Below are 27507 nucleotides of genomic sequence, written 5' to 3'. Positions count from 1 at the left end.
AAGAGCTCCGCGGGCCGCATGTTTGAGACCCCTGCTCTAAATGTTATAATTATGGGTACCTGAGCACCTAATGCTGTTAATTAGCACCTTTTGATCTGAAATGCTTCACAAACTACACATCTGGTGTTGCTAAAATGTAATCATGTTTGGGGAGAAGGGCAGAAGTCAGGCAACAACTATACGGTAGTGAAACTAGTGGAAAAGTTTGACAAAGGATAGCAGGGTAAACCTGAGTTTTTCCAGGGAAGGCCCATGGGGATTTTATTACCCGTAGAGAGTCACAGACGGGACCTGTACTTGAGATGTCTTCTGAAAGACCCACACTGAGTAAAGTTCATAGTATACATTTAAACTAACTAGGCAGGATGAAAGGCTAAGTTGATTAGGTCAGGATTAGAGTGTGGTATTAGAGTATAAAATATTTCCTTTATGCTATCTGTGTAAATGGTAACTGCTACTGTAAAATCTAATTTTAAAATACTCTTTATTAAAGCTGAACAGCTACAGTATTAATTTAAAAAATTACTATTACAAACAAGATGCTTTCCTAATAATTGTACTGTGTGCGCCTCTTGGATATAAATTCCATATCAATATATAAGGCATGCTACAGTGCATAGCAGATATTGAAAAAAATGTTTTAAAATACTTTACATACTCTAAGAAAAATTCAAGACTGTCATTTTTACATTGCAAAAATACATATAAAGAAGTAGAATAACTGACTTTCCTATGTTTTCCATAATAAAGATGATTTTGGACTCCAGATCTGACTGTTCATGTACAGTAGCATCAGATTTGTAATTACTTCAGTCTCAGTCTGGATAGGATAAAGGAGGAGTGATCTTTGTTTTTTTCCCGTAATAAATCTTATGAAACTACTTCAACAATCATTTGAATTCTTTCTCTGATGTTTTGGATTTTATTTCAGAAAGCAAGTTTAATGCCTTTGTATGGTAGTAAAATCTGTTTCCTTTGCTACATATCTTAGTCCATAAATTAGAGATTCATTGCAAAAACTCATTTTAGATTTATTTCAGTTAACTCAGTTTTTATCGTAAAAAGAAAAGAGAAATTTGCTCACCCTAACACAGAATCAGGGAAGTGAACAGAGAGAGAAACATGTAACCTAAATGCCCAAAGCCTTTTTTTTTTAAGTGGAAAATATATTTTTGGAATTGAAATGGCTTTGGTTTGAAGCATGAATTGATCTTTCAAATTGAACCTGAATGCACATCATTTGGTTTTTATTTAAAGTCGTAGGTAGGGTACTAGGTTAGCAGGTACTTTGTTTGAATTTGGTGATACTGTTGTAGGCCCCCAACTTGAGCTGCATGGGTGCAGCCAACATCAGGCTTATCAGCTAAACTGTCTGCCCTTTGAACACATGCTGCATTGAACATGGGCAGTACTGTGCAACTTCTAATCAGAGGTCTACCCTCTTGGAGGAGGGATTTTGTCATAACTCACCACATGAGGTGTAGTTTTTATATTCTAAACTAGCTATATTACAAGTAAAGTGAAGATCATGCTATGGAAATGCAGTGTACGGCTCTAGTCAGGAAAGCATTGCTATTCAGAGAAACCAGTTTACATACTTGATTTCAATGGGAGCGGAGTATGTGCTTAGTGGTTTTCCTGGGTAGGAATAGATTTAAGCACATGCTTAAGAGTTTTCCTGATTGGGGCCTATAATAGGAATCCTCTGCATGTGAATAACTGAAGTGTTAGCAATAAGATTTATGTAGGATTGATAGTTATTTTGTATAAGTTGTGCTGCTGTATGTTCTAATGCATTAAAAAGCTGTTACTTCACTGAATTTTCTGAGTGAAAAATCTTTTGTTGAAGTACAGCTGTGTACTTGTGAAGGAAGCTGATTGATATTTTATTGCTGCTTATTGCTGCATGATAAATATTCTCCTCTGTATTTTTATTATTATACAGAATGTAGACATTTCCAGACCTCCTGAGGAAGCCCTTGTAACAGTCCCTGCTCACCAGTGAACCTGTGTCCAGATCAGCTATCAAATGTGTGGTGCTGTTTTCATCCTATTACTTTAAAATACATCTTTAAAAAAATCATTCCAATCACTTTGAAATCAGTTACAAAAATAATATTTAAATCATTGTACAGCACATAACATCTAAAATTTTCTAGGCATAGTCGAACCTTAATTGGGTGCTGTTTGCTTTTTTGTTTTGTTTTAAGATTTCCATAATCCTGTGATTTTGCAGTTTTAATTTTTAAATTATTTTATAGGTCCAGTAACCGTTGGATTTTAGTTGAAGTATGAAAGCTACGATGCATAACATACTGTGTGTGATAAGCACAAGCTGGGCACAAGTACTACTTGTTTCCCTGGCCTTGGGAGTGATTGGACTGTTAAATGTAGCAGAAAATAACATTTCCATAGTTAGCAAAACATTTAGTTCTACTTATCCATAGTGCTAGTGTGGTAGATCTGCTAGATTACCAAACTCTGTAATGATGTATATTTGGAGAGGAGGCTAGCAAGTTGAAGCTTATTTTATTCCAGACTTCAAACATAATGAGGAGAAGTATATGAGTATTTTAATGTGTGTGGTTTTTCTTAAAATATATTTCTGCACTGGGCGGATGGCAGAGTTCTCTGTGCACATAGTAACAATTTTCATTTGGTTTCTTTTGTTTAGGAATTAAGATAGAAACACAGAATCTTAAAGTTCCCTATTCATGGTCTGGCAAGCAGCAGCCACACTTACTCCTAGTAGTACGCTGCTCCTAGCGCATATGTGGATGACCTTTGAGTCGTCATGTAGTCTTCGAGTCTTCACCTTTGAGTTTTCAATAGTGCATACATCTTATCAGAGCTTACCTTGGGTACAATACAAAGGGCAATGACCATTTCAAATTAGCCTGTAGCTAGATTTTAGCTTATACTTAAAAAAAAAAAAATAAAATAAAAAAAAAGGTTGATTGGAGGTTGTCCTGGCCAAAATGGGTGCACACACCTCCCGAAGCATTAATAGAACGTTTGTGTAAAAGATGTCATGTTTACTACTGATTGTCAAGCAATTATTCACCAAGAGAGTGCAACATGCTAGTGTCTAAAATCCTTTACACATTGTACAAAAAGAAATTGTAGCTCATTTGAAAGTTGAGTAGCAGCACGACCTTGCTGTTTTTTGGAGGATATAGACCAAATTAACATAAATTAGAAGTGTCCGAGTAACAGGGGCAGCTTTGTTTTCATTGAATCGAATCTTAGAAAATAGGCTGTTTTCTAAGCAATTGCTTTTCATCTAAAAGAATAGCACAAATCCCTTGTTGTGTAAACCGTTTGTTCAGTTAATAGGTCTATTTCTCCAGCTTGTACATTTTTTACAAACATTTTGCATTTTGGTGAAATTAACTATTTGCTTTTTTTGATAATTACTGTTGAGGTCATGTACCCCATTATGCGCTCCTAAATACTATAGTGATAGAGATTAATTGATAGCTAGCTGGCTCCTGTAAATAATCTATCCTCCAGATAAAATCCAAGAATAGAATTTGAAGTTTCAAGTGTTAGCATGTAGTACTGGATAGGACATTAGACTGGGAGTCAAGTGACCTGGGTTCTGTTCCTGTTGCTGCCATGGGTATCTTTGAGAGGTTTGCAGGGAAGTTAATTATGTAAACCAGAGATGTGGAAAAGTAATAAAATAGTGAGTAAATGAGGAGGAGTGTGTGTGGCCCATTACTAAGGAGAATCCCATGCAATTGTAAATATATATTCAAAGTTAACTTAAAGCTGTTTCTGCTGTCTGATGTCTGTAATACCTACACCTGCAGGATATAAGTAAGAGTCAGTAAGTAGTTCTAAGAGGTCTTTTTCAGTTTGTATAACTGCCTGGATATGGCAGTGGAGTAAGTGGTTCAATAACCGCTTACAGTTATTGTAGCACTAGAGAAAACCCTAGTAGAGGACAGAATGGATTTTTAACCCCAGGCTGATTGTACAGAGCTCCAAGGGAAATCAGCTAGTTATAGTGCCTAAGCTGCTACAATACACTGATTTAAAATATCTGTTCATTTATTTTTATGTATTTTAGCTTTTGGGTTTTGGATGTGAATGCTTTTCACAAACGGAGTCTGGTGTTTTTTATTTTTATTTTTTGTGTGTGGTAAACTAGCCGTGTCTGCATTCAGTGTATTTAACAACTCCTTGTCTGGCTGCTTTCTGAAAAATACTGTCCTCCCTACTTCATTCCTTCCGGAATTGTTTTTCTTGCAAGCCAAGGGTATCCTGGAGAGCCCATGTTGGCAGTCTCAAGAGCTGCACAGTTCCTGCCAGTAAAAAAACACTATAAAGCGCTCTCCCATCCTGGTTCCATCTACTCTCACAGACATGGTTGCCATAGGTATCTGAGATGAATCCCTAGAAGACTTAGGACTATGGCCAGAACTTCTCATTACCAGACAATGTAGCTACGCCATCCTTTCTCTCCCTTCCCAAATCCTTTCTCCCTCATTGCACTCTTTCTGATAGAGAGGTCTCCCTCTTTTTTCTCTGAGGCCTCCATCTATTATGGCATATAGTCTACTCCAACAACTTCTTGATCTCCTCTTATTTTCCCTGAGATTTCCTGGAATTTGGCTTCTTGCCTTCCATCTCTTTGAATCAACAGCAAATGCCCAGCCTTCCATATAGTGCAGCCAATACTGGGGCTCTCAGGCAGCCCACATAGACAACCCTTCAATAACTTAGTCCCAAGAGCCTGGTGGATGTGTCATTTTGATCCAAGTGTTGCACAAATTATTCTGAAAAATATGGGCAGATTGAACAAATACCATCAACATTGCTCCTTTGTGGCCATTCAAAGATTGGCTTGCTAAAGGCCAAATATCCATAGACAGGCGTTGACTCCAAATCCCTTGTAGTCTCTCCCAAAAACAGGGCAGTCACTCTTCTCTCCAGAATTTGGCCTCTGCTGGGTTGTTGCACAAGAGATTATTGCCTCAAGAAAAAGGAGTCTCTGAAAAGATCATAAAGGCTCACTTCAACTCCTGGAACCCCCTGATCCCATTAAGAGTTTGAAAGACATTCAGAATTTGCTGCCTGCCCAGAGAAAACTCATCTTTCAGTGTCATCAGAATGACCTCTTGAATTTCCTCTGGAGGGATTCCATATGAGCTTAGTTGATGGCAGTGTAGGTTTCAAGGTTTGGTTTCAGGCTTGCCAGTAACATAACTTTCACAGAGTGATGTTTCCATAATTCTCTCACAAGACTCAGATCTCCTGTAAGATACGTTGCCCTAGTCTGAGGTCTTAACCTAGTTTTAATAACATTATTGGAACTAGTCCCTTGAGCCTACTGGCACATCTCTGATTAGACTGTAAACTGTTCAGGTTCTCCTTGTTTACTGTTTCAGCAAGAAGAGTCAGTGAGCTAACAATCCTCACTTATCACTTTCTCACACATTGTCTTCCTCAGTTTTAAGATGGTATTACGTACTGAAACGTCTTCCAGGAACAGGACCGTTACCCAATTTTACTGAAATGAAAGGTGGTTCTGCTCTTGATTCTCTGCTGGGCAGAGGAACAGATTCACTGCCTGGAGGTCAAAAAGCCTGCAACAGCTCACCTGTGCTCCAACGTTAGTCTTTTCAGAAACCTTAGCTATTTCAGAGTGTGTGAGAAAATAATCTCTGTGTCAATCCAATGCTGATTTGAAATAAAGGGAATGAATTAAAATAGAGAGGTTTTAAAAAAGAAGTGGGGGTGCTCTCAACTTAAGAAAAATCACAGGCTTTTTTTCTACATACCGTTTTCACAAGTAAGAGCTAGATTTCTGTCACTGAAATAGGGTAGAGGAAAAAACGGATTTCTCTGTTTTTTCAATTACTTTTCTGTGTGCACTTTTGACTGCACTCTATGTATAGTCAGTTCCGCCATTTCCGCTATGTATAAGTCATTTTATGTCTTCTTATTAATGTAGGTTTTTACAGATCAGCAAGAATATTTTTTTAAAGGCAAATATGAGTATAAAATCACAAAAATTGACTAGCAGTTGTGGTTGTTGGTCATATTGGCGGGTGTAGAACCCTGAAACATGTTTAAACGTATTTTTGAAAATGAATTGTTTTCCAGTCACTTGATAGTAACCCATTAAGTATAATAAAGCAACTTATCAACCCAAGGTCAATTTTCCAACTCACTTTATTTTTTTATTAAATCAAGTCATTGTCTGGATGTGTGCTGTAGAGGAGGAGCTTGATAAATTTACTAGAAGTGACAGCTCTTATTATTTAATAGTTGTACTGCAATAGCTTTGCCCCCTCGTTGCCCTTTAGACCAAAACAAAATCAGAAAAGAAGTTCAAATATCTTTTGAGACTACATAGAAAGATTGCAGGGGGGCGGTTTCTGGTGAAATTTGTGCAATTCATGAAAATCTGAGGTGCAGTAATAAAAGCAAATTCAGACAGAATTTTCAGTAAAGGTAGTTTACAATGTTTATAGTAGGAGAGTGGTTTTGTGGTTAAAACACAGAACAGGGAGATAGTCTGTGGCAAAGTCAGCAATAGATGCTATAGCTTCCACCCGTTGATAATGGGCCTGATGCAAAGCCAGTGGGAGTCTTTCCTGTGACGACATTGGTCTTTGCAGCTGGGGTTTCCACTTGTTAGTGGTTGAAAGAAAGGGCTCTGCAGTAGAGAACCCTACACGTGCAAAACTTTTCTGCAGCCATCTTCTTCCCCAAGTTCTGTAGACTTGTTACTTCTCCGTTAAAATTTATATGGTTTCCGAGTGAAACTAGTGGTATAGAAACTTCATATGCTATCCAAACAGCTTTGGGGACAGTATTGCAGTCAGAGAGTAGAAAAAGTGGTTTTAAAATCACATCTAAATGCCAACCACTGGCACCTATCCCCATAATATGAGTAATAATATCTGTATGCCCTAACAATAATTGTATGCTTGTGGGGAGGGGAGAATAGACCCTTCAGTTTTATTTACATTTTGCTTATCCAGCAAATAACCTTGAATGTAAGTGTTTTTGGTTTTATGAGACCAGGGAAGATAGTCAATGGAAAAACACTTTCTCTAAGACTGCAGAAACCAGTAAAAATGAATTCACTCAATTTCAGTTAATATAAAATCTGCTATTAGCTAATAAAACTAGAAATCTGAACAGATACTATTTTGGGGACGAGTAAGTGAATTACTCGGGGACCTGACCCATGTTCCCCATCTTAGTCAAGCAGGGCCAGAGGTGTGTGACAGTTATTGCTAAGTGCATAGTGCTACCTCATTTTCCTATGGAGTCTTTGCAAGACTGTATCTGAGGTTATGCTCGTCCAAAGAGTGCAGTTCCAGCTAAACGGACATAACGCACAGTGTGGACAAGGAACCACATCTTTAAAGATAAACTTAATAAGACACATGCTCAGTGGACAGTACGAGAGTGTTTTAACAGCTGGCATAATGGATGTCCTAACTGATGCTTTTTTATTGGCAGCAAAGGAGGCCTATGATCTGGTTCTAGAGAGCTGGCTTTGTAGAGAATTTAATAGCTGGCATGAAGTTTTAATCATGGTTTTTGAACTCTATATACTGGCGGGTGTAGGTGTAGGCTGGGCCTTATGTCTCATTTTATTAAGTCTTCTGAGAAAATGAGTGTCCAAGGTTCTGTGTAAGAAAAGCAAATTTTGTCTGTCTTTTGCCCTTTGTGATGTGCCATAGACTGAGTAAAAACCTACAGCAAAGCAGGAAGAAACTTTGCTTAAATCCCCTTTCTGTCTTTGGCTTGCAGAATGTAGGTGTGGATCGCTCGAGAGAGGAAGCCTTGAGGACAGTACCTAATCATCTATAACTCCCGTGGACCATGACAATATCCCCTGCCTGCTACAGAAGCACTAAGGAAATAGCTCAGGTACATGAGACTGGAAAAGACATCCAAGGAGGTCAAGCAGTGTCACATGCACACACTCCCTTTGACTGTAAGGCTTTTAGAATGTGATTCAATGACTTGTGGGAAAACCCACAATTCTGGAGGACACTTAATGCTGAAAATGGAAATGTGCAAGACTGGAAATATTTATGGGAAACCCAGTGAAGTTGCTATAAATTTTTCTTCTGTGAATATGCAGTTTTTCAGCTGTTTTTATGCTTCACCTGTGGCTCATGCAAGATTGTTAATTGCTCGTCAGCTTACTGTCAAGTTTTAACTGAACTTTTACTTTTTTCAATAATGGCTTTTCTAAGAGTACCTCTTATTTTTACTGTGAATGACTTCCTAGAATTAGATAACTTCTTTTTTAGTGTGTATATATATATTTTTTGAATACATGTGAAATTCTGCATTTAATGTTCTGTAGGCTCCATTTGATACAAAAGCACTTCATATTGGAGGCTTGCTCTGAAAAGGTTTCTCAAATTCTCTTTTTTTCCATCCCATCTATGTTTGAGCATAGTTCAGGAGTTGCAAAGCACCATGTATGTGTGTCTTTTGAAATGGGGATGCTTTCCCCTTTGCCAAGAAAAAATATTTGATATTATATATTATGTTATATTGACAGTGAGAGAGGCTTTGCTGTCACAGTCAGTTCCTTTATCTTCTCCGTGCATAATGGCATTTTGTACCATGGTGTGGGGGTGCACTGTTATACAGTTGATCGTTATGGAAGGATGGTTTTTAGCCAGATAGCTAGCTTGCTAATAGTCTATATATCCTAGAAAGAGATTATAAACGGTAAGATGACAGATATCCTTCAGAATATCTGTACTGTCCAGGTTAAGCAACCTTTCCAAGAGAGAACACAACTTCCACATTCAGGGTGAAATATACTCCCATTCAGTGGGCCCTCAAAAGACCAAATACATCACTTGAATGCAGGAAAACTTCAATGTAAACCCTAAATGGGCTCTAATAGAGTTAATTTCACCCTAAAAGTATAAGGTTTTTTATGTGGGAGCATTAAGTCAATAGAGGAGAATGTTAAAATAGGATTTTAGCCTCCTAAGAATTGTGTAAGTACAAAAACTCTTGAGTGAATTTGGAAGTTGATTTTTTTTAAATTTCATCTCTATATTTTGTTTTTAAAATCCTGTGAAATTGCAAGTGCATTTATGTCCAATGCTAAAAAGTAATAGAATTTTCTATGCATGTCTAGGCCACTCACTACCTTCATTGTTCCAAGCAAATATATATATATATGTAGTATACATGTGGTGTTGGCTGATAGAATTTAGCTAGCAACACCTAATTGTTAATGAAATGAAGAAAGCTGCCCATTAGTTATTGGAGTATCTTTTTGATGTCTGTATTATGTATAATCCAACTTTTGCATTTATCCGTTAATACATTTAGTTGAATTTCAGTGTAGAGAATTGAGTTCTATCAAAGTAGCTTGCAGGCAAAGACTAAATTGTTTTTTGTTGTTTTTTTTTAATGCAGGGCAGGGGACTCTACTATGTGCTGCTGTTGTGATTTGTTTTATTAAGCTAGTCTTAGCAATATAGTCAGTGTACTGGAAGTAAGCCATATAGCTAGATTTCATTTCAGAAAACGAATACATAGGATATCAAAAACACTTGCTTGGAACCTTAGCATCAAAAGCTTTTTGTCTGTAATCCAGTAATATGCATTTAAAAGTATATATTTATTTAGCTGTATTAATAGTTATTGTCTAATGTTATAGCACAAAGCACTGCTAAGACATTTATTGACGCACAGCAAAACAAACCCTAAAGATTCTTATATTGGAGAGGGAAGAGATGCTATATAGTGGTTTCCCTTCTGATTTGTTCATAGTTCAGAAGAACAGCCCTGTCCTCTAAGGTGCCCTGTTTCCTCTGGATCTGGGCCACACAACCTGCAGTAGGGATTATGTATGTTTAATGATGGTAAATTGAGGAAGCCAACTTTTATCCATAGTTATCCAAGGCAAATTCCCAAATATTATCTTCTTAATGTGCTTTGAAAAGCAGAGGTTTACCAAGATAGAGTTTGGACTACTGTAGTTTTGAGCTTCGTCCTGGCAAAGGAAGCATGGTTATAAAAGGGAAATGTTTCCTTATATGAGTTTTTAATCTCAGAACTTTCAGAGGTGCTGTACAATTCTATATGGCTAAATGTTTTATGTATAGTAGATATTTTTATAGACTGCTTTTAAATATACTGTGATCAGAGCAGTTTCTCATTTGCAGGATGGATGTATAGTAAAAAATCACCGTATACAAGTGTGAATGAATTGTATGTCAGTACTTGAAAATAAAAAAGAGAATCTGAAGCTGTCAATTCTATTTTAATTTACAAATAATGTCATTGACTGTATGTATCTTAGTTAGTAAAAGGAAAATACTAGAATGTAAAAATAAGTAAATGATCACCCCCATGTCTCCTGTAAAAATTGAGAGTTCTGGAAATATATTGCAAGAATTACTCATTACTATCTAAAAGCTATATACATATTCCCATCTGTTTCGGAAAAGCGAGTCATCATCCAGAAGGGTTAACTTCTAAGCATGGTCTAGTATGTTTGTTTTATGTTGCCGTGATTGGATGGGATTAAACTAACCTTTCTGACATGACTGGTCTTCAATTTAATATTCTAGGCAAAATGAATCTCATGTGATCTTTCAGCCAAGTAATAAAGATCAAATGTTAAAACACAAGATTTGTGTTTCTTTCCTTGTCCCCTTAGACCAGCTATGCTACAGTAACATGTAGAGTTGTGTAAATATCTCCTCAGGTCAACACACTTTATGAATTTGTCCATTGTGGAAGGCTGTGAAATACTTTTTACAACATGTATCTCAGATAGAGAGAAGTGTGAGAGTAAAGGTTAAGTTCATTTCATTATCTGCTGAAAAAAGAGGTGAGATATACTACCTACAATGTGTGACAGAAGCTGAGATCTGCTCAGGTTGGCAAAAATCTTCTGCAATAGCGAAGAAAAGCAATAGTTCAGATTTAAAATAGAAGAGGAAGTCAAAATTCATGTGAAATTATGATTGTAAATTGAGGCTTTGTGAATTAAATGTTATGTTTTGTCATTCTAAATGTTTAGGATCTGTGACATTCTAAAACAGGACAACATTGGTTTCTTTTTTTTAAATGATTAATTCTCATCTACCTGATTGTCTTCAGTACCAGTAGCTGAAAATTAGTAAGTAAAATGTTAATCTGCTGTAGCATTTGGATTTAAATAGTTCATTATGCATGTATAAATAAGCTAGACTGCATTGAGATGCAGTAGTGTCAGTAATGCTTTTTCTATTTCTGTTGCAGTTTATGAGAAGGAAAAACTTACCAGTGGTCATTTGTCTAGACTAGGGGCTCTCAAACTTGTTCATATCAGGAAGCACAGCTTACTGTGTTCTGGACACCTCTCCCATTCACACCTCCTCTTTGGAAAGTACTGAGCACTACTAACTTTAGTCCCTCTTGGTGGTGTATTATTTACAACAGCAATTGCTATACCCTCTTCTCCTCAAATGTAGTAGCATTCTCTTTATTAGAGGTAACTCATTTTCAGGTGCCATTTTTTTAAAGGCCTTGGGGCTCCTCTGTACAGTGAATTGTATGGACACTTAGCAGCAGCTGGAACTAAGAACACCAGCCCTTGTGCCCAGTCATCTCTTCAGACCAGTTTGGGAACGAGGTAGAAAATAACTGCAATCTACTGTCTTCCACAAGGTGGCTCTCACGCACAGTGGTTATAGGAAAGAAGGTATGTAATAAAGATTGTAAATCTCTGTATTTAATTATTGGCTGATGATGATAGTGATCTAACACCTTAGTCAGTTCCATTTATCAATGGGGGATTAGACTGTCACTTAATACATTATAGATATTTGATGTATTGCTACTTAAATCTGAAGTATTTATTATGCTGATGCAGATAAAGATCACAATGAGTGTCTGGTTACTTGTTGGAGGGTGTTAACTCCCCTTGCATGAAGTAGTCTGTTAAGCCTCCTGATACATTGATGTGCACGTGTGACACCAATTGGCTGAGGCAGGCATTCCCAGCAAGTCATTTCAGCATCTCCTACCAATTAGAGTGATGTGCGAGAAAAGAGAGCTTTGTAGAGCAGGGTCATCTCATATTTTGAAAGAGGAGCATGGGTAAATGTAACCAGTTAGAATTCTATTTTCTTTTGACACATTTTAAAATTTCTTCTTTCCTTGGTAAAAGCAGATACACATTTTCCCTGCTTGAAGGCCGAGAGCCTGATTTGAAACTGTATTTGTAATAACTTACTTTTAATCTTAGGGTGCATCTCTACCATTCTGTTGCAGAAGGATCAAGCATCCATAGACACACCAATCTCAAATATAAAGAACAAGAGTGTAGCCAGGTAAAACATACCTAAGCCTTCTCTGTTCTGGTGATTTGCCCTCTTTTCAGCTATTGGTTGGCAGCCATGGTTCTGTTACCTCTGCTTGAAACCACAAATTGCCCTTTACATATATTTTTGTTCTGCCTACACTGAGGGTTTGCACTTAAGCCACTGATATTAGGGCAAATCCCCAGTGTGTAGGAAAACCCTTCTATATGAAATAAAACGCCAATCTGGGTCTCCCTAGAGAAACCTGAATTTATTATGAGAACGCTGAAGCTCTAGCTGTAGGTCCCAGCTTTATAAAGTAGCACTGCTTTTATAAAAACAAAACCAAGAATGTATTATATGATTGAGTCTACAGTGGAGCCTCTCTTAAAAAGCCAGAGCAGTCTTCCTGCTTCAGTAGTACAAGGCTACGGCGCTTTGAGCTGGAGCTGCAAATTCCAGCTTGAGGAGACGTACCCAAGCTAGTGGGCTCAAAAATAGTGTAGTAGCAGCAGGAGGGGCTAGCAGCACCAAGTACATATGAGTTTGAGCTGCTAAATATGTACTTGGGGCAGCTAGCCCCTCCTACTGCTGTGGCTACACTTTTTTCTAAAGCATGCTTGCTTGATCAGCACTAGTGCAGGTATGTCACCTTGAGCTGGAATTTACGCCCCCAGCTCCCAAGTGTAAACAGACATACTCCAGGTTTTGCTGTTCTGTGAAGTATTATAATTAACAAAACTATGCGTGTCAAATTAACAAATGTATATTTTGTGATTAATTCTTTATCTGCTTACTCACTGTTTTGTAAAATTTAAATCTTTCTGCACTGGGTTTGCCAGAGATAGCAAGGTTTTATTGTATTTAAATGAACCATACTCATCTTCTGCCAACTATTCCATGTTTAAGCACTGCACTCAGTAGAAAGTTCTTCTGAAATTAACTGGCCTTTTCTTAGCATAGTTCTGTAGTTTATCACAGTACCTCAGGAAGGTTTTCAATAGGATACTCTCATGTTCAGTAACAATAGTTCCTAATTCTAAATTCTTAGAGGACCCCCCTCAATTTTTTTGGTGCATCTTGGATAAAGAAATCCAAAGGAGGAAATGATTCCCTTTTGATCTCAGCATAGTGGCTTGTAGTCATTTAAAAGTTAGGTACATTTGATTGTTGAATTAATGAGCAGTTTTGATTATGAAATTTACAGAAAAGGATTTTTTAAACTTAATGGACATTAGGCTAATATGCTGAAGCACCTACACTTAATGGTTCTCTCTCTCACACACTTATGCTGTCTTCTGTGACAATCTGGTAAGTAACTGTTTTTATTCTTGCTGTGTAGCACTATTTGCTGGGCTAATGGCAGTTACATAGCTGTGGAATTTTCGTACCGGTTAGCAAATCAGGGCCCTCTGTTATGCAATACACTTATAGAACAGCAGCACTTCAGTATTATCTTTTGATCTATCCACTAGTTTGGGCCTGTGGCATATTATGGACCTTAGTTATTTTATGCAGTAGAGCGAGTGGTGTATGTCTAGCTCTATAGTTAATGTTGGTTATGATCAAAATCAGAGGTTGTGCATTGAGTAAGTCAACTTTCTATTTACTTGGAAGTAGACCTGTGTGAACTAGTTTTGTAGTAATGAAAGTGGTTTAACCCAGATGAATCCTTTCCCTCCATGTGCAGATGTTATTGAACTGTGAAAAGTTCATATGTGGTTATAACCTACTAAAAGGAAGCATGGATTTGCTTTAACATCAGTTGTGCTGAAACACATGGAGCTACAGATGTTCTGTTTGAAAGCAGGTGAATTATATGGAACAGCACCATGTCTGGCAGTTCAGCGGAAATGTTCCATCTCTGAAAGGCCAGGTAAGTGGACCCAATATTCCATATAATAGCTGAACCAGGGCTTTTTTGTAAGAGGCAGTGATCTTATTGCTCACATCTATTAATAAATGCACTTAATACTTTAGCAGTGGAAACTTGTACTTCAGTCTCTAAAAAATTTACTCCTAGTGGGTTGTTGCCAGATACTTGGGCCAGAACATCTGATGCGTATGTTTGCCAAGAATAAATATTTAGAGTAACCAATGAAGCATAGCGCATGGAAAAAAGATGTCAGACAATTAATTGGAACTAATTTATTTTTTCCTAATGTAACCCATCCTTTTGAGTTACATTGCTGGTGGAAGGTTGTAGCAGTTTAACTATTGTAATGATGCAGGATAGAAAGGGAGATGTAATATTGGTTGGAGGAGATAAATTAGTTAAATTCAGCAGTATTTAGTCATTCTTGTATTTCAAAAACTAGAGGGACATTGAGGCTAAACTTAAAGAATAGCCAGTGTTTTATCTGCAGCTGCAGACAACACCACATTTGTTACTTAACTGTGGTATGAAATTGTTTGGCACAGAACACTCTGGAGGCTCCATAGTTACATGAGTTCTTAAACTTTTAAAATATTGGATGGGGTCTTACAATAAAGTATTAGTTTGTAATGAGGCAAAGTTGTTTGGTCAGAATGAGCCAACAGGCAAGCATCTGCCACTAAGAGAAACTAGTGTTGGGTATAGGTTTCAGAGTGGTAGCCGTGCTAGCAAAAAGAACGTGGGAGTCCTTGTGGCACCTTAGAGACTAACAACTTTATTTGAGCATAAGCTTTCGTGGGCTAAAGCCTACTTCATTGCATGCATGCAATGGAAAATACAGTAGGACGATATATACACACACAGAGGATATGAAAACATAGGTGTTGCCATACTAACTATAACAAGAGTAATCAGTTAAGGTGGGCTATTATCAGCAGGAGATGCCCCTCTGCCATGTGCATTGGCCAAACGGAACAGTCTCTATGTAAAAGAATAAATGGACACAAATCAGACGTCAAGAATTATAACATTCAAAAACCAGTCGGAGAACACTTCAATCTCCCTGGTCACTCGATTACAGACCTCAAAATCGCAATACTCCAAGGAAAAAAAACTTCAAAAACAGGCTCCAACGAGAAACTGCAGAATTGGAATTAATTTGCAGACTGGGAGTGGATGGGTCATTACACAAAGTAAAACCTATTTCCCCATGACAATTTTTTTCACCCCTACTGTTACTCACACCTTCTTGTCAACTGTTGGAAATGGGCCATCCTGATTATAATCACAAAAGTTTTTTCTCCTGCTGATAACAGCCCAAGAGTAACTGATTACTCTCATTATAGTTAGTATGGCAACACCCATTTTTTCATGTCCTCTGTGTGTGTGTGTGTGTGTGTATAATCTTCCTACTGTATTTTCAACTGCATGCCTCTGATTAAGTGGGTTTTAGCTTATGAAAGTTTATGCACAAATAAATTTGTTATTGTCAAATGTGCCAGAAGTACTCCTCACTCTTTTTATAGTGTTGGGTAGAGTATCCTTAAGAAAAGCTTTGAGATTATAGAAATGTCCCTGATTTAAAAAGCAATTTACCTTTTACAATAGATTGAGAGTAAATGAGAGTCATTTTGGAGAGAAAAGTGTAGTTGCTAAAATCACAAAAAGTTTAATATAACTTCAAATTATTTTACTGAAGATGAATAAAAGGGCCTCAACCATATTTAAAATATGACAATCTTTTCTAATGTCTTGTTTCCAGAGCAAAATATACAGCATATACATATATAATTACATTTAAGTAACCAAACACAAAATTTACAGTTTCCCAATTAATGCACACGATTCTTAAACCTGACCATGCAAAAAACCACTGCCAGTTAATCAGCAGTAAGAAATTTTTCATGCTACTGTATATTATTTTGAAGGAAAAGTATAGAGACAACATTGTTGGACCACATGTCACTTAGCGTTTGGAAGCCTCTGTTTACAATGTTTAACCCCAAATGTTCAGAGACTATTTAGCCAGGATCTGTTCAAACTTAGGGTTAATAAAAGAGAATCCAGCAAATGCAGACTGATCCATAGATTCAATCAAGTTTTTGTCACTGTAAGATAACCGTGCCTTCTCACTCAGAAACTCTCGGTCAAAGTTGTTGTAGTCACTTGCCGATTTCTGTGTTAAACAAAGAGGGTAGAAATAGTTAGTGACTTCTTTAGGCTGAAGCTGTGCAGAAAAGCAATCAGATTTGCTAAAGAGAAAAAGTTTAAAAAACCCGTAACAGTGAGCACAACATTAAAATGCTTCATTTACTATATGTAAGATCTTGAATCCCCACAGAGCATTACCTTAGCATATTTGAGTTATCACCCAGTAGTTCTAATCATTGGAAGAGTATTAAATTACACTACTTTACTGATGAAAACTTGAGCCAGACTAGTGAGAAGGAAGTTAAGTAATGCTGTGTAGCAGCATGAAAAGTTTAGAAGTCTGTAGACAATGTTCTTGAAAGCTGATAGTGTCAATCTTTCTACGTTTACTTTGTGGGACGCTCACTTTGAGGTAGATGAACACATCCAGCATTTCAAAAGAAAATGGCAGTTCATTTTAGTCAAAGATGTCATAGTTGTTGGCCTATCCGTTACTGTTTTAACTAATGATCTTACCACTGTGCTAGCAGATGGAGATATTAGCTAACATGATCCCAGTGGACAAAACCAGAACACTCATCTGTTGAGTTGTTCATTCTCAGTCAACCGAAAAATTCCATGACTATCACTAAGAGGGTTAGACACATTCTAAGATGTGCTTTTTAAAAAGTGGTATTGCTAGAAATATCTCCTCCCTGGGGGAGTTAAGTAATAATTAGTGCAAATAGCACTAGACTTAGATAGCTCCTTCTGCTGTGTACGTAGAGGAAAAGAGCCATGTTAATACCAAACAAAGAAAAAGCTACAATTGAGAATGACTACTAGCCAATTTAACATAATCAATAAAATTGACAGGTGCCTATCCTTGGCTCTGCTCAAAGAACTTAACAGTTAAACTGTGCATATGATGGAGATAGAAATCCTTTCTTCCCTAGATATTAAAAGAAAACTGATTTGAGGTGGTGTGGAACACTTGCATTTCCTAGACTGGTATTAGATAGGGTTTTGGCTACTGTTCCATTACAGGAAAGCAGCATATGGTGCTAAATTAAGTGCTTTCCATATGCCCACGGAAGATACCATACATTTATATGTGGATTAGGAATGTCAGGAACGATTATAGTGAAAGTTATCTTTAAACATATATTGAGAAATGCAATCAGTGTTCAGATTCTTTTGGTCTGAGTGGCCGTGGTAATGATTGAGTCTTTATAGTAGAATATACAATTTAAAATAACTATATATAAAGTGTCATCTTAAGTGGTACTATGAGTTTATTAATAATCTTTTATCATGTGAGCATCCCACACTATGCTTGATAACATGCAAGTACAGGATGCTCTTAGTTGGACCAGCTGTAGATTTTTCCATTGATTTCTTTCACTGAAAAATCCTTATATCCACCTGTCGTTCATTTCCCCCATTCAGCTTCAACTAATGGACTGTTCACATTCCTTTCCTCCTGTTAGGAAACCTTCAAGCTTTTTTTATCATATTGTTTCTTCAACAAGCATCTTTATTAGTGGCATCCTCATAGCCATACTATCTAACAGTTTTTGTTTAAGTCACCACCTGTCTCTAGTTTCAGGAATGAGAATTGGGAAACTCAGAATGGCAGCAGCTCTGGCTCTTATAGTCAATATGAATCATCTGGGTAACCAACCCTGTGAGAACAGTGCAAAACCATGTAGAGTACAATAAGTGTTGGAATGATACATACCACTTTTGGTTTGAAAGGGGGCTCTACCTCCCTCTTCTCTAATGCTGTCCAGTTGATGGTTTTGAAGAAAGAATGCTCCTTGATGTTCCCAGTAATTCCTAGTCTTTTTGTTGGATCCCTTTCAAAGAGCTTTGAAAGAAAATGTGTACAAGATTGAGTTCTGAATCCTTACATCTCCTCAGTGGGAAAGGGAACCCAGGGCTTTAGCTGGTTCATGGGCACTGACAAAGACAGGGGAATTGAATCATATGTATTGTGGAAGGGAACAGGTAAGCCATTGACGGTGTGATTGCTGCGCAGACATACTTTGTTTTCATAGAGTGATTGCAGTTCATGTAGACATACCTTAGCTAACTTGAATCAAGCTAGCTGTGGCAGCATGGGCTTGTACAGCCTATATTAAAGCCCATCTGTTTAACTACTCATGGAGTAGCCTGGGCTGAAGCGCATGTTCCTGCAGCTTCACTGTTCCAGTACCTGAGCATGCCCTGTGACTGCAGATCAGACAACCCTGAAGGGTTTCCCTGTCCCCTCTAACATAGTATAGACTAGCCTTTAGTGCTAAATCTGCTTTGGTTTCAGTTTAATAAAAATCTTTCACTCCTTGCCTAATAATTGCACTTCTATGAAAGGTTTAAAATTATGAGGTGATACTTTACTGAAAGTGCAATTTGGTAACCTGGGACGTTAGTGCCAGCTTCTCTTCCCTTAATACAAACTTAACAGTAGGACCTACTGACTGTGTCACAGCCAACACCTACCTTCTCCAGTAGGTCCTTCGATTCCTTGGTAATCCACCGCGGGTAGTGAGGCGTGTCCACTCGGATTGACTCGAACAACTCATCCTCATCATCGCCATGGAAAGGAGATTGTCCAATAAGCATCTCATACAGCAAGACTCCAAATGACCACCAATCCACAGAAAATGTGTACTTCAAGCCCTGAAGAATCTGTTGCCATGACAGGATATGTGCAGGGGAGAGAAACATAAATTCTAATAAGGAAATGCTACCTCCAGAGGCTCACTTAACTAGGTCCGCAAAGACTTAAAAATAATTTGTTGGTCATGTCCAAAATCCCAGTCTACACCTTAAAAGGTTAGATAAATCAGCTTAGATAAATGCATTACTGGTAAAAAACTGATTAGGGATTTGCAGCTTCTTTTCATACACACTGTAGACCTGCATGTCAACTACAGCAAAAAAAAAAAGAATGACAGGCATTTTCAAACAGCAAAATCTTCATAAATCAAAAAGCCATAGAAGAAAAAAATAAGTAAGCTTTTGACGTGACTATGTCCTACTTAAATGGCTACACTTTAGCTTGTAGCTAGCTGGATATGGAAATTGTGTAGCTAAATTTTTTGTCCAGATTTGTAAATATATTGGTTGTTCACTTGTAACATGGATTTCCTAGGAAGAAATATTGTTGGACACCTGACAACTTGGTTTTTCAATCTTTAGAAGACAGAGGACTTAATTCTCTTCCCACTTGTACTAGTGTAAGTCACACTATAGGACTGGAGGAAACAAGATTGATTGTGATCAAAGAAAATAATTTACTAACGAATGGACGTTTGCTGTGACGGAGCTCTCATAGCTGTAACTAGGATTTCAATTATCTCACTCTGGACTATAGTACAGGTGAGTTTTTAAAAGCAAGCGACTTATGTTAAGTCACTTAGCATTCGTCTGCCCCAACCCCCTACATCAAAATGTTTTATACCTACAAGCTGGTTTCATTTTGAATTTCATGATGTGGGAGAAGGAGTCAGCAAAGACCAGCTCTGAATTTTTCAAAGAAAGGTATAACAATCCAATGGCTGGAAGTTGAAGCTAGACACATTCGGACTGGAAATAAGGTGTACATTTTTAATGGCGAGAGTAATTAACCATTGGAACAAACTACCAAGGTTTGTGGTGGATTCTCCATCACTCACAATGGATGTTTTTCTAAAAGATCTGCTCTAGGAATTATTTTGGGGAAGTTCTACAGCATGTGTTATGCAGAAGGTCAGACTAGATGATCACAATGGTCCCTTATGGACTTAGGCTTTCATTAGAGACCTTACACGACTCAGATTCTATGTCACATAATCATTGCAACTTGTGTGTAAGGAGGTGTGTGTGTGTGTTTGTGTATACACACAGAGAGAAAATTATGTTAAGGTCTGTGACTAGCGCCTGGTCACCACACAGAAAAAGCAGGTTTTCTTTCAGGAACAAAATGTCTGCTTACACTGTAAAATAAGTATCATATGGTTCATACTGGCCCTCCATTTACTGTCTGAGGTCAGTGCTCAGGAAGGATTGTGAAATCTTCAGAGAGGAAATACATAGGAAGACATGAACTAGCATTTTATAAAAAGGACAATGAACTTTTGGTGGTATAACTATGGGACAGGGAGGTATATCCTCATTCTTTCCATCTGTGCGGCCAAGCTGCTAGCAAGCTTGTCCTTATGAGATGGGGGTCTTAGTCACTCGACTTGAAAATGCTGGGGACAGGACATGAGGTAAACTATCTTGTAGGAAATAGGGGAATGCCTTGTAATTAAGTTTTCGTCTCTAGAAAGTGCATTGATTTTGTTTTATATGTAACCATTTTTCTAGTATTCTCACTTTCTGTCATGTGAACCTCCTCTGTTTGATAGTAAACCTAAGGTTGTTTGCTTCACCCACAGCACTCATGAAAAGTGTTGATCCTGAGGAATCTTACAACTTGGTGTGTACTATTCCTTTGGGAAGAGCAGATCTAAGTTCTGTGAGTGTTCAGGGGAACAGAGGCTGAGCATTCCTGAGGGACACTCTGGATGGGATGGGCCTATCACTACCTGTACAGAGAGTAGGAGGCCTAGAAGGCAGTGCTTCTGTTGCCAGAGGGTAATGATTTTCGGGAGCTGATCCACAGCAGACAGAGACAAGACTTCCTTACACTAAGGGCAGGTAAGTGGCAAGGTGCCTCACAATCATGGAGAAGCACCACAGTGGAATTATACCAGTGTTCATTGGGCAATAAAGCAGAAGGGATAATGGCAGCTTAAAACTTCACTAGCTGGATAGATTTAATATAAAAAATGAATTGATATTTCAATAACCCAATGCATGCTTTAGAGTTCTGCAGTATTTTTAGGACAGCATCTGGATTAATCTTGTTCTAATTGGATTTCTAGCATTTAGGAATAAATATTTTTAAAAGTAAATTCTGTGAAAGGAAAGATAATTACATGTTGGTGAGTGCCAACGGAGGCTTTCTAAGCAAATTCCACATTACCATTATCAGAACTTAGAAGAGCAAAGTACTTGACTGGTTCTGTGCTTACCTCAGGTGCTATGTAGTCTGGGGTACCACAGAAAGTGCTTGCTCTGTTCTCTCCAACCACATTCTCTTTGCACATCCCGAAGTCAGCTATTTTGATGTGGCCTTCTTTATCAAGCATCACATTGTCCAGTTTGAGGTCTCTAGATGGAAAGATTAAAAAAAAAAAGTCAGTATACTACTTTGTTGAAAACAAGTGACACACATTACTGCCAGGAAAGGTTAAACGGCCTCTCACCAGGTGAATATAATGACTAAAATAAGTAGGTTTTTCCCATATGTCTCAGTGCAAGTTATTTATATTGTTAGTAGATCTGGGCAAACAACAGGTTTTTTTTATTTGGGTGGAACCGAAAATTTATTTCCAAAACTTTCAGCAAATCAGAGAAAAGTTTTCATTTATATTTCAGGAAACTTAAATGTCTTGATTTTTACTATAATAATTCACCAAGATCTACGCAAATTTCAGTGTTGCCATATCTGCAGTCTTCGCAGAAAATTTTTTCACCCAGCTGTAAATGTGAATCCAAAAGACAATGTTTTGTGTCCCCTCTCCTCCCCCTCCATGTTTTAACTATTTCCACATTAAGACAATACCCAAGAAGTGAGCTAGGTAAAACTGAAGTTTCTGCAAGCATAACCACAGGAGCTATGGCTAGGTGCAGCACTGCTACCATTACTTGCATCTGTTATAACTGAGTTCTCCCCTTTCCCTGTAAGCACATGGTAAATTACTATAATCTATTTTTCTATCCTTACCATGTTTGCCTTTTGCCAAAATCCACTGTGATATTATTATTACCTAGAAGGAAATAGACTTATGTTCAGGACAGTCTCTCCTGGTCCCTGTTTTCATTGGTGGCTAAAGGGAAGAAGTTAAATGTTTGGTACAGAATTACTTAGTAAGTATCGGGAATTAATAACTCACAATGTGTAAGAACTAAAAGACCTGAAAACAGCTACCTTTTACAACTGGCTCACAAATATTTTGCAAGGGTCCCCGCCATAGCGTGAAGGGAAAAAATCATAGGCAAAGTGTCTGAGGATTTTGGGACAGCAACGTGTACCTTCCAACAACTGTTCTGAAGTTATTTCACCTGAGAGACTATTGCCATTGAACAGATGCCTGCACAATGGGTAACTGAAAAATCCAAACTCTTCCCTACCCATGTTGCAAAGATGGCATTTGTACAGAATATCTTTGAAAAATTGAACAAGGCTAATCACTAATTTCATGTATTGGTATCCTCTGTGGAAATTCATGGGACACTAATGAACCACAGAAACGACTTGTCTTCTGCTTGTCAGCAGCTCAATTTGGAGTCTACATTTCCATTTTGTAGCAAGTGCAAGGATTCTTATTTCTGGCTGGGATTTTCAAAAGTGGTTAGATGACTTGGGAACACAGCTCCCTGTGAAAGTCGAATTCTTGCCTTCAGTTATTTTCTTTCTGGGTTAAAAAATAGTTCCAACTACCTTGTCATCACTTGTATACTGCCAATTGAAATAGGATATGTCAGAGCTATTGCTCAAATACCTGAACACTTCATGATTTAGATGTAGCTGAAATGTCAGCCTAGTTTTGTTTAGTTGTGAAGATTATAGACCACAGCATTATTGCTAATTCTGTTCTATAATCCTAGATACTTGCTTTGAAGTCTCTTAGGGCAATGTTCTGTGTGTCTAGAAACTCACTTGGATTCATTTGTACTAAATTTTGTTTTTGTAAGTTTGGCATGACCAGAATGAGATTTCATCCAAAGGCCAACCAACTTGGCATCTAGTCACAGATGACAGTACAAGTATAGCAGCAGGGGATTGCACTACACTTCACAGTGACCACAGTAAATTAATGTTAAACACTGTGTTCACAGTGTTTTGCTGAAGTCTTGTTAAATCATTTAATGGTGTGAACATTATTGATGCAGTATCTCCAAGTCTGCAGGAAAAGCAGTTACATTCCCTTCTTTGAAGTATTATGCATTTTTTTGTGTGCAGCAACACATACCAAGAAAGGCAGACTGAACAGCTGCCAACAACCCTGCTACTGACCTATACAGACATGATTAGAGCAGATGTTTCACAAGATGACTGGGATTTTTTTTCTTCCTTGGTGAGTTCCTAAAAGCAGCTGCTAAGATTGTCAAGAGAGGGTGATCTACTGCTCAAGATATGAAACAAATGTCAGAACTGTCCCTGACCACTCCAGAAGCACATGGTGTGACAGGCTGCACCGTTAATCCTCTCTCCAAGATTGGACATGACCCCCTACATGTCCCATTGGATTATAGCTGTTGATACATAGACAAATGTCATTATTCTCATTTAAATGATTTAGTTTACTCCAGTAAAATCAAATAACCGTTGACAATTCACCTGGAATGTGTTCATTCCAGCATCACAAATGTTAAGTTTGTAGTGATTTTATGGGCTCGTCTACATGGGAAAATTTACTAACAGAACTCCCTTTCAGGTGGGGGCACATCTTCTAGAATAAGAGTGTGTTTCCACCATTTGTTTTGCTGATAGATGGCTTCATATAGATAAATCCTTAGGCTGTTAAACAAAGGTTTTTCATTTGATTGTCAAGTGTCTTGGGGTCTTCTCCCATGCCACCTGCACATTACAGCCCCTCAGTGAAGATGCAGTGTGGGCTGCCTTGAGCAGCACCCACTTTCAGAAATTTGCTAGTAGTTGATGGATGTATACAGGAGATGCAACCCAAATATCCACAGGAAACATGCAGTGGAACATTTTCTCCCCTCTGCCTCTTTAAAAAAAGAGGGCCCATCCCCACCCTTCAAATTTAGCACATAAAGGCTAGTGTTTTCAGAACTGCTGACTTGCATAATGTTGCGAATTATACCTGTAGGCCACGCACTGTTCGTTTCTAGGCTGAGGCACAAAAACCAAATATTTACAGTGTGTCCAAATAACGAAGTTTTATTGTGCAAGGTTCAAACAACGTTCGAATGTGGTGTCCCCCTGCTAGTCAGGGAGAGACCCAGGCTACAGATTACATAGAAATTATATACCTTTTAGGAGTGCATGCCACCCTTGTGAATCGGAAGCCTTAACCAATAAACAAGCCATTTTCTTATCTTTAGCCTATTACAGTTAATCACTGTCCTCCTGCTGGCTAGTGCACAGTCCAGCTGTTACCTTGCATACTAGAATTTTTCCTTAATTATGTTCTTACAGCTGTGTTCCTATCCTCTTTCCTGTTTCTGACTTTATCTTTCTTTAATGCTGCCCTTGGGAGCCATGTATGTGATGTGCTCACTTTTAGTTAATGATGGATACAAAATAGGGAAACTTACAAAGTGGAGTTGCTCATGCTAACTACCCTTAACAATAACTAGCACCAGCACCACAGCATACAGCTAGTCTTCTTTTTCCTAGGTCCACTACTAAATGTGGGCAAGTGTACATATATGCTGAACCAGGATATTACATAGTAACTTAAGTCTTACCGCTTTCCCTTATTGAAACATAAAAGTAAGAGGTAGCAAAGGCTGACAGTTTGAGCTCAGCAGCACCAGGAAATGGAGTTACACCATATTTACTCAACTGCACTTGAGATCAGAATGTAGCCCACAAGTTCTAAACACAGCACAGTGTGAAGAATGTGGACATCTGCAAGCTCATTTCTGACCTGAAGTTACAGCCCAGGAAGCAGTGTCTCTCTCCTTATTTCCTAGAGAAGGCAGCAGCAGAGAGCTAAACACAGCCTCATGGGACCTCTAAATCTCCATCACCACTAACATAAAGTCAAACTATCTCAGTCTGAGTACTGTGCTTGGCGATAACTAATGGGAAACAAAGACACTTCTGTGTAATATAAATAATATTTCATTATACTTGTTGCCAAGGAGAAAACACAAGAAAACAATTATAGATTCATCTCAAGTACTTGCTGAATTGCATCTTAATACCCTTGGAGTAAAATCAAATGTTTAATAAAGAACTTTTTCTTGTATATGTCCTGGTTGTAGGTTAATCACAGAATCCACTAATACATCACAAGAAATATACCAAGTGTTATGGGCCCCGTATCAGAGGCGATCACCACTCACCTATAAATAATGCCTTTGCTGTGAAGAAATTGTAAACCGCATACTATTTCAGCTCCATAAAACCTGAAATAGAGTAACAACACTTCAAACTGGCTTGCTTAGACATTTACTACAGTGTGAATGCAACTAAGAAAAAGTTTTTTTTAATGAACGACGAATAGTACTGCAAGTTTACATAATTTAATGATGGGGGGGGGAATCCCATATATTTCATTTTTGCATAATCACCTTGTATAGCTTGCAATATGGACATAATGCAGTGTTTAATACTATTTCGGGTGGATTACTGTATGTAATAAAATTGCAGTTAAAATTAATCCCTCATCTCTTTCCAAGGAATGTGGCCTGAAAGCTACAAGGTTTTTGTTATAACACTGCTATTCAGTTCTATACACACAACTCCAAACATTATGGAAGATAGCAACTTTCTTTTCTTCCACCATGGAACATTCTCCCTGATCTAACCTTTAATCTTCCTTTACACACTTGCAGAGAGGGGTATAGCTGAGCTCCAAGAGGCAACAGTAAAGAATAAAAGGTCAGAGTACCAGGAATCTCACGGGATCACCTTAAAATGGATGGATTTCTTCATGCAAGAGAACGCTACACCCCATCTTTCAATAGTAAACCTGACTATAAAAGAAGTCAGTGAAATAAAAGTCGAGCTGAACAAAGCTAAACACCTTCCTTCAGCATTCACCAAAATATCTGTGTAATGGGATTTTTGTTGAATTTTACTTAGATTTTGAATGGCAAGACCATCTCTGATGAACTTTAGTTTAAATTACAGAGAAAACCAGCCTTAAGATGTTACACAAGAGGCTATGGTGTAATAGAGATTGGTCTTGTAAGACAGATGAAACAGAACTGTAGGCAATTTGGGGATTTTAATGAAAGTGGCCTCCTGTAAAGTTTGTTGGGAGGGCTCACTGCTGTTTGGGGAAACTGGAGTCAGATCAAACTCAGATCCTAGCAGTACACTCAGGAGGGAGCTGTCTCTCATCTATGTGGCTCCCTCTGGTGGTCCTAAAAGGAGGATGTGCCAGTCTAACATGGAATATTTGAAAGGAGGAGGAAGAGAATAAAAGGATCCCTTCAAGCTTCCCATGTCCCCTCCCTTTTGTGAAGAACTCGACTGAATAATTTTAAAACCTAACTGCCAACTTGTTCTCATTCCTGGAACAAGATGCATCTGGCAACCAATCCAGAGCTTCTGAAAAAAATACTGTGGAAAGAGATATCCTGCACTCTAACCTACTGTTTGAGTAAAAGTAATTTGAGAAGCTTTCTTATTGAAAGCAACGCAAGTAACATGACTGGATAACTAGGCATGAGAGTGAATTCTGCAAGGTGGGGGTCCCTCTGTTGTAAATCCAGCTTGGACTTTGCCCCACAGCCCTTTATGCCAAAACTCTGTGATGAAATGAAACCTGATTCTTGTTAATACAGCACACAGTAATTTACATGTAATCCCAAACTGCATATAATCAAGTCCATCACTAGGCTTTTTTAATTTTTACAGTATCACACACAGATTAAACGTTTACCCAATGCCCTTCTCTATTAATTTTTGCACACCCTAAATTTAATGAAGACAATAAAAAGGCTATTGCCTTTTTAAACCTGTTTCACAGAAGGCATCTAATATCTACCAACCCTGCTGCCTGAAGTTTAATTCCTTCTAAATCATATGATTATTTGCTCAATGTGCCCATAAATGATCCATAATCATTACTACTAAAATATGAATGATTTAATTTTTTTGTGTTTTTTTTATTGCTAATCTCAGCTAAGAGAATAGGAAGCATTTGTATCTGATCAGTCTTCTTTTAGCTAAACACTCAGAAGAGAAATTACATTTTTATGAAGTTTAATCAAAGAATAAGTGGATACTGTACTCTGATGCACCAGCCAGCTTGGTGTTTTTAATCTGCTAATTTTTGGAATTTAAGAAAATAAATGAAGCTTGCACTTTAAATTTGGCTTAGAGTATGAGGTAGAGCTGTGGGAAATTCTGACATCTCTTCTCACTCCAAATCAGGACATAGAATCATAGAATATCAG

At 37.9% G+C, this 27507-nt stretch overlaps 2 protein-coding genes and 1 long non-coding RNA gene across 20 annotated transcripts in view; 2 read left to right on the top strand and 1 right to left on the bottom strand.

Annotated features, from left to right (window-relative positions):
- The window catches only part of PFKFB4 (6-phosphofructo-2-kinase/fructose-2,6-biphosphatase 4), a 128042-nt gene extending 117399 nt beyond the window's left edge, over positions 1–10643 (top strand). For 9 of the 12 annotated variants that reach the window (XM_039547964.1, XM_039547957.1, XM_039547960.1 and 6 more), the window contains 2 exons: positions 1946–2036; positions 7780–10643. In XM_039547964.1, the coding sequence (XP_039403898.1) occupies positions 1946–2005 (60 nt within the window). In that variant the 3' untranslated portion in view covers positions 2006–2036; positions 7780–10643. The remainder of the gene's footprint in view (positions 1–1945; positions 2037–7779) is intronic. The other 3 variants (XM_039547958.1, XM_039547955.1, XM_039547954.1) reach the window with 2 other exon arrangements.
- Positions 10644–13746: 3103 nt separating this feature from the next.
- Positions 13747–26493, top strand: LOC120368643. Of its 3 annotated transcripts, XR_005582707.1 has the most exons (4): positions 13747–13891; positions 13993–14178; positions 23366–23480; positions 25936–26493. It is a non-coding gene; the product is annotated as an uncharacterized LOC120368643 (long non-coding RNA). The 3 variants fall into 3 exon arrangements; XR_005582705.1 differs by lacking the exon at positions 23366–23480 and having other exon boundaries at positions 25936–26492; XR_005582706.1 differs by lacking the exon at positions 25936–26493 and having other exon boundaries at positions 23366–23911.
- PRKCD (protein kinase C delta) overlaps positions 15825–27507 on the bottom strand; it is a 124822-nt gene continuing 113139 nt past the window's right edge. For all 5 annotated transcript variants that reach the window (XM_039480914.1, XM_039480912.1, XM_039480911.1 and 2 more), the window contains exons 14-18: positions 25444–25506; positions 21372–21510; positions 18811–18999; positions 18050–18178; positions 15825–16354 (exon numbers count right to left, since the gene is read on the bottom strand). In XM_039480914.1, coding sequence (XP_039336848.1) covers positions 16196–16354; positions 18050–18178; positions 18811–18999; positions 21372–21510; positions 25444–25506 — 679 coding nt within the window. In that variant the 3' untranslated portion in view covers positions 15825–16195. The remainder of the gene's footprint in view (positions 16355–18049; positions 18179–18810; positions 19000–21371; positions 21511–25443; positions 25507–27507) is intronic.

Source organism: Mauremys reevesii, linkage group 7 (genome assembly GCF_016161935.1).
Source record: "Mauremys reevesii isolate NIE-2019 linkage group 7, ASM1616193v1, whole genome shotgun sequence".
In the NCBI taxonomy this organism is placed as follows: domain Eukaryota; kingdom Metazoa; phylum Chordata; order Testudines; family Geoemydidae; genus Mauremys; species Mauremys reevesii.
This window is presented reverse-complemented; position numbering and strand designations above follow the sequence as displayed.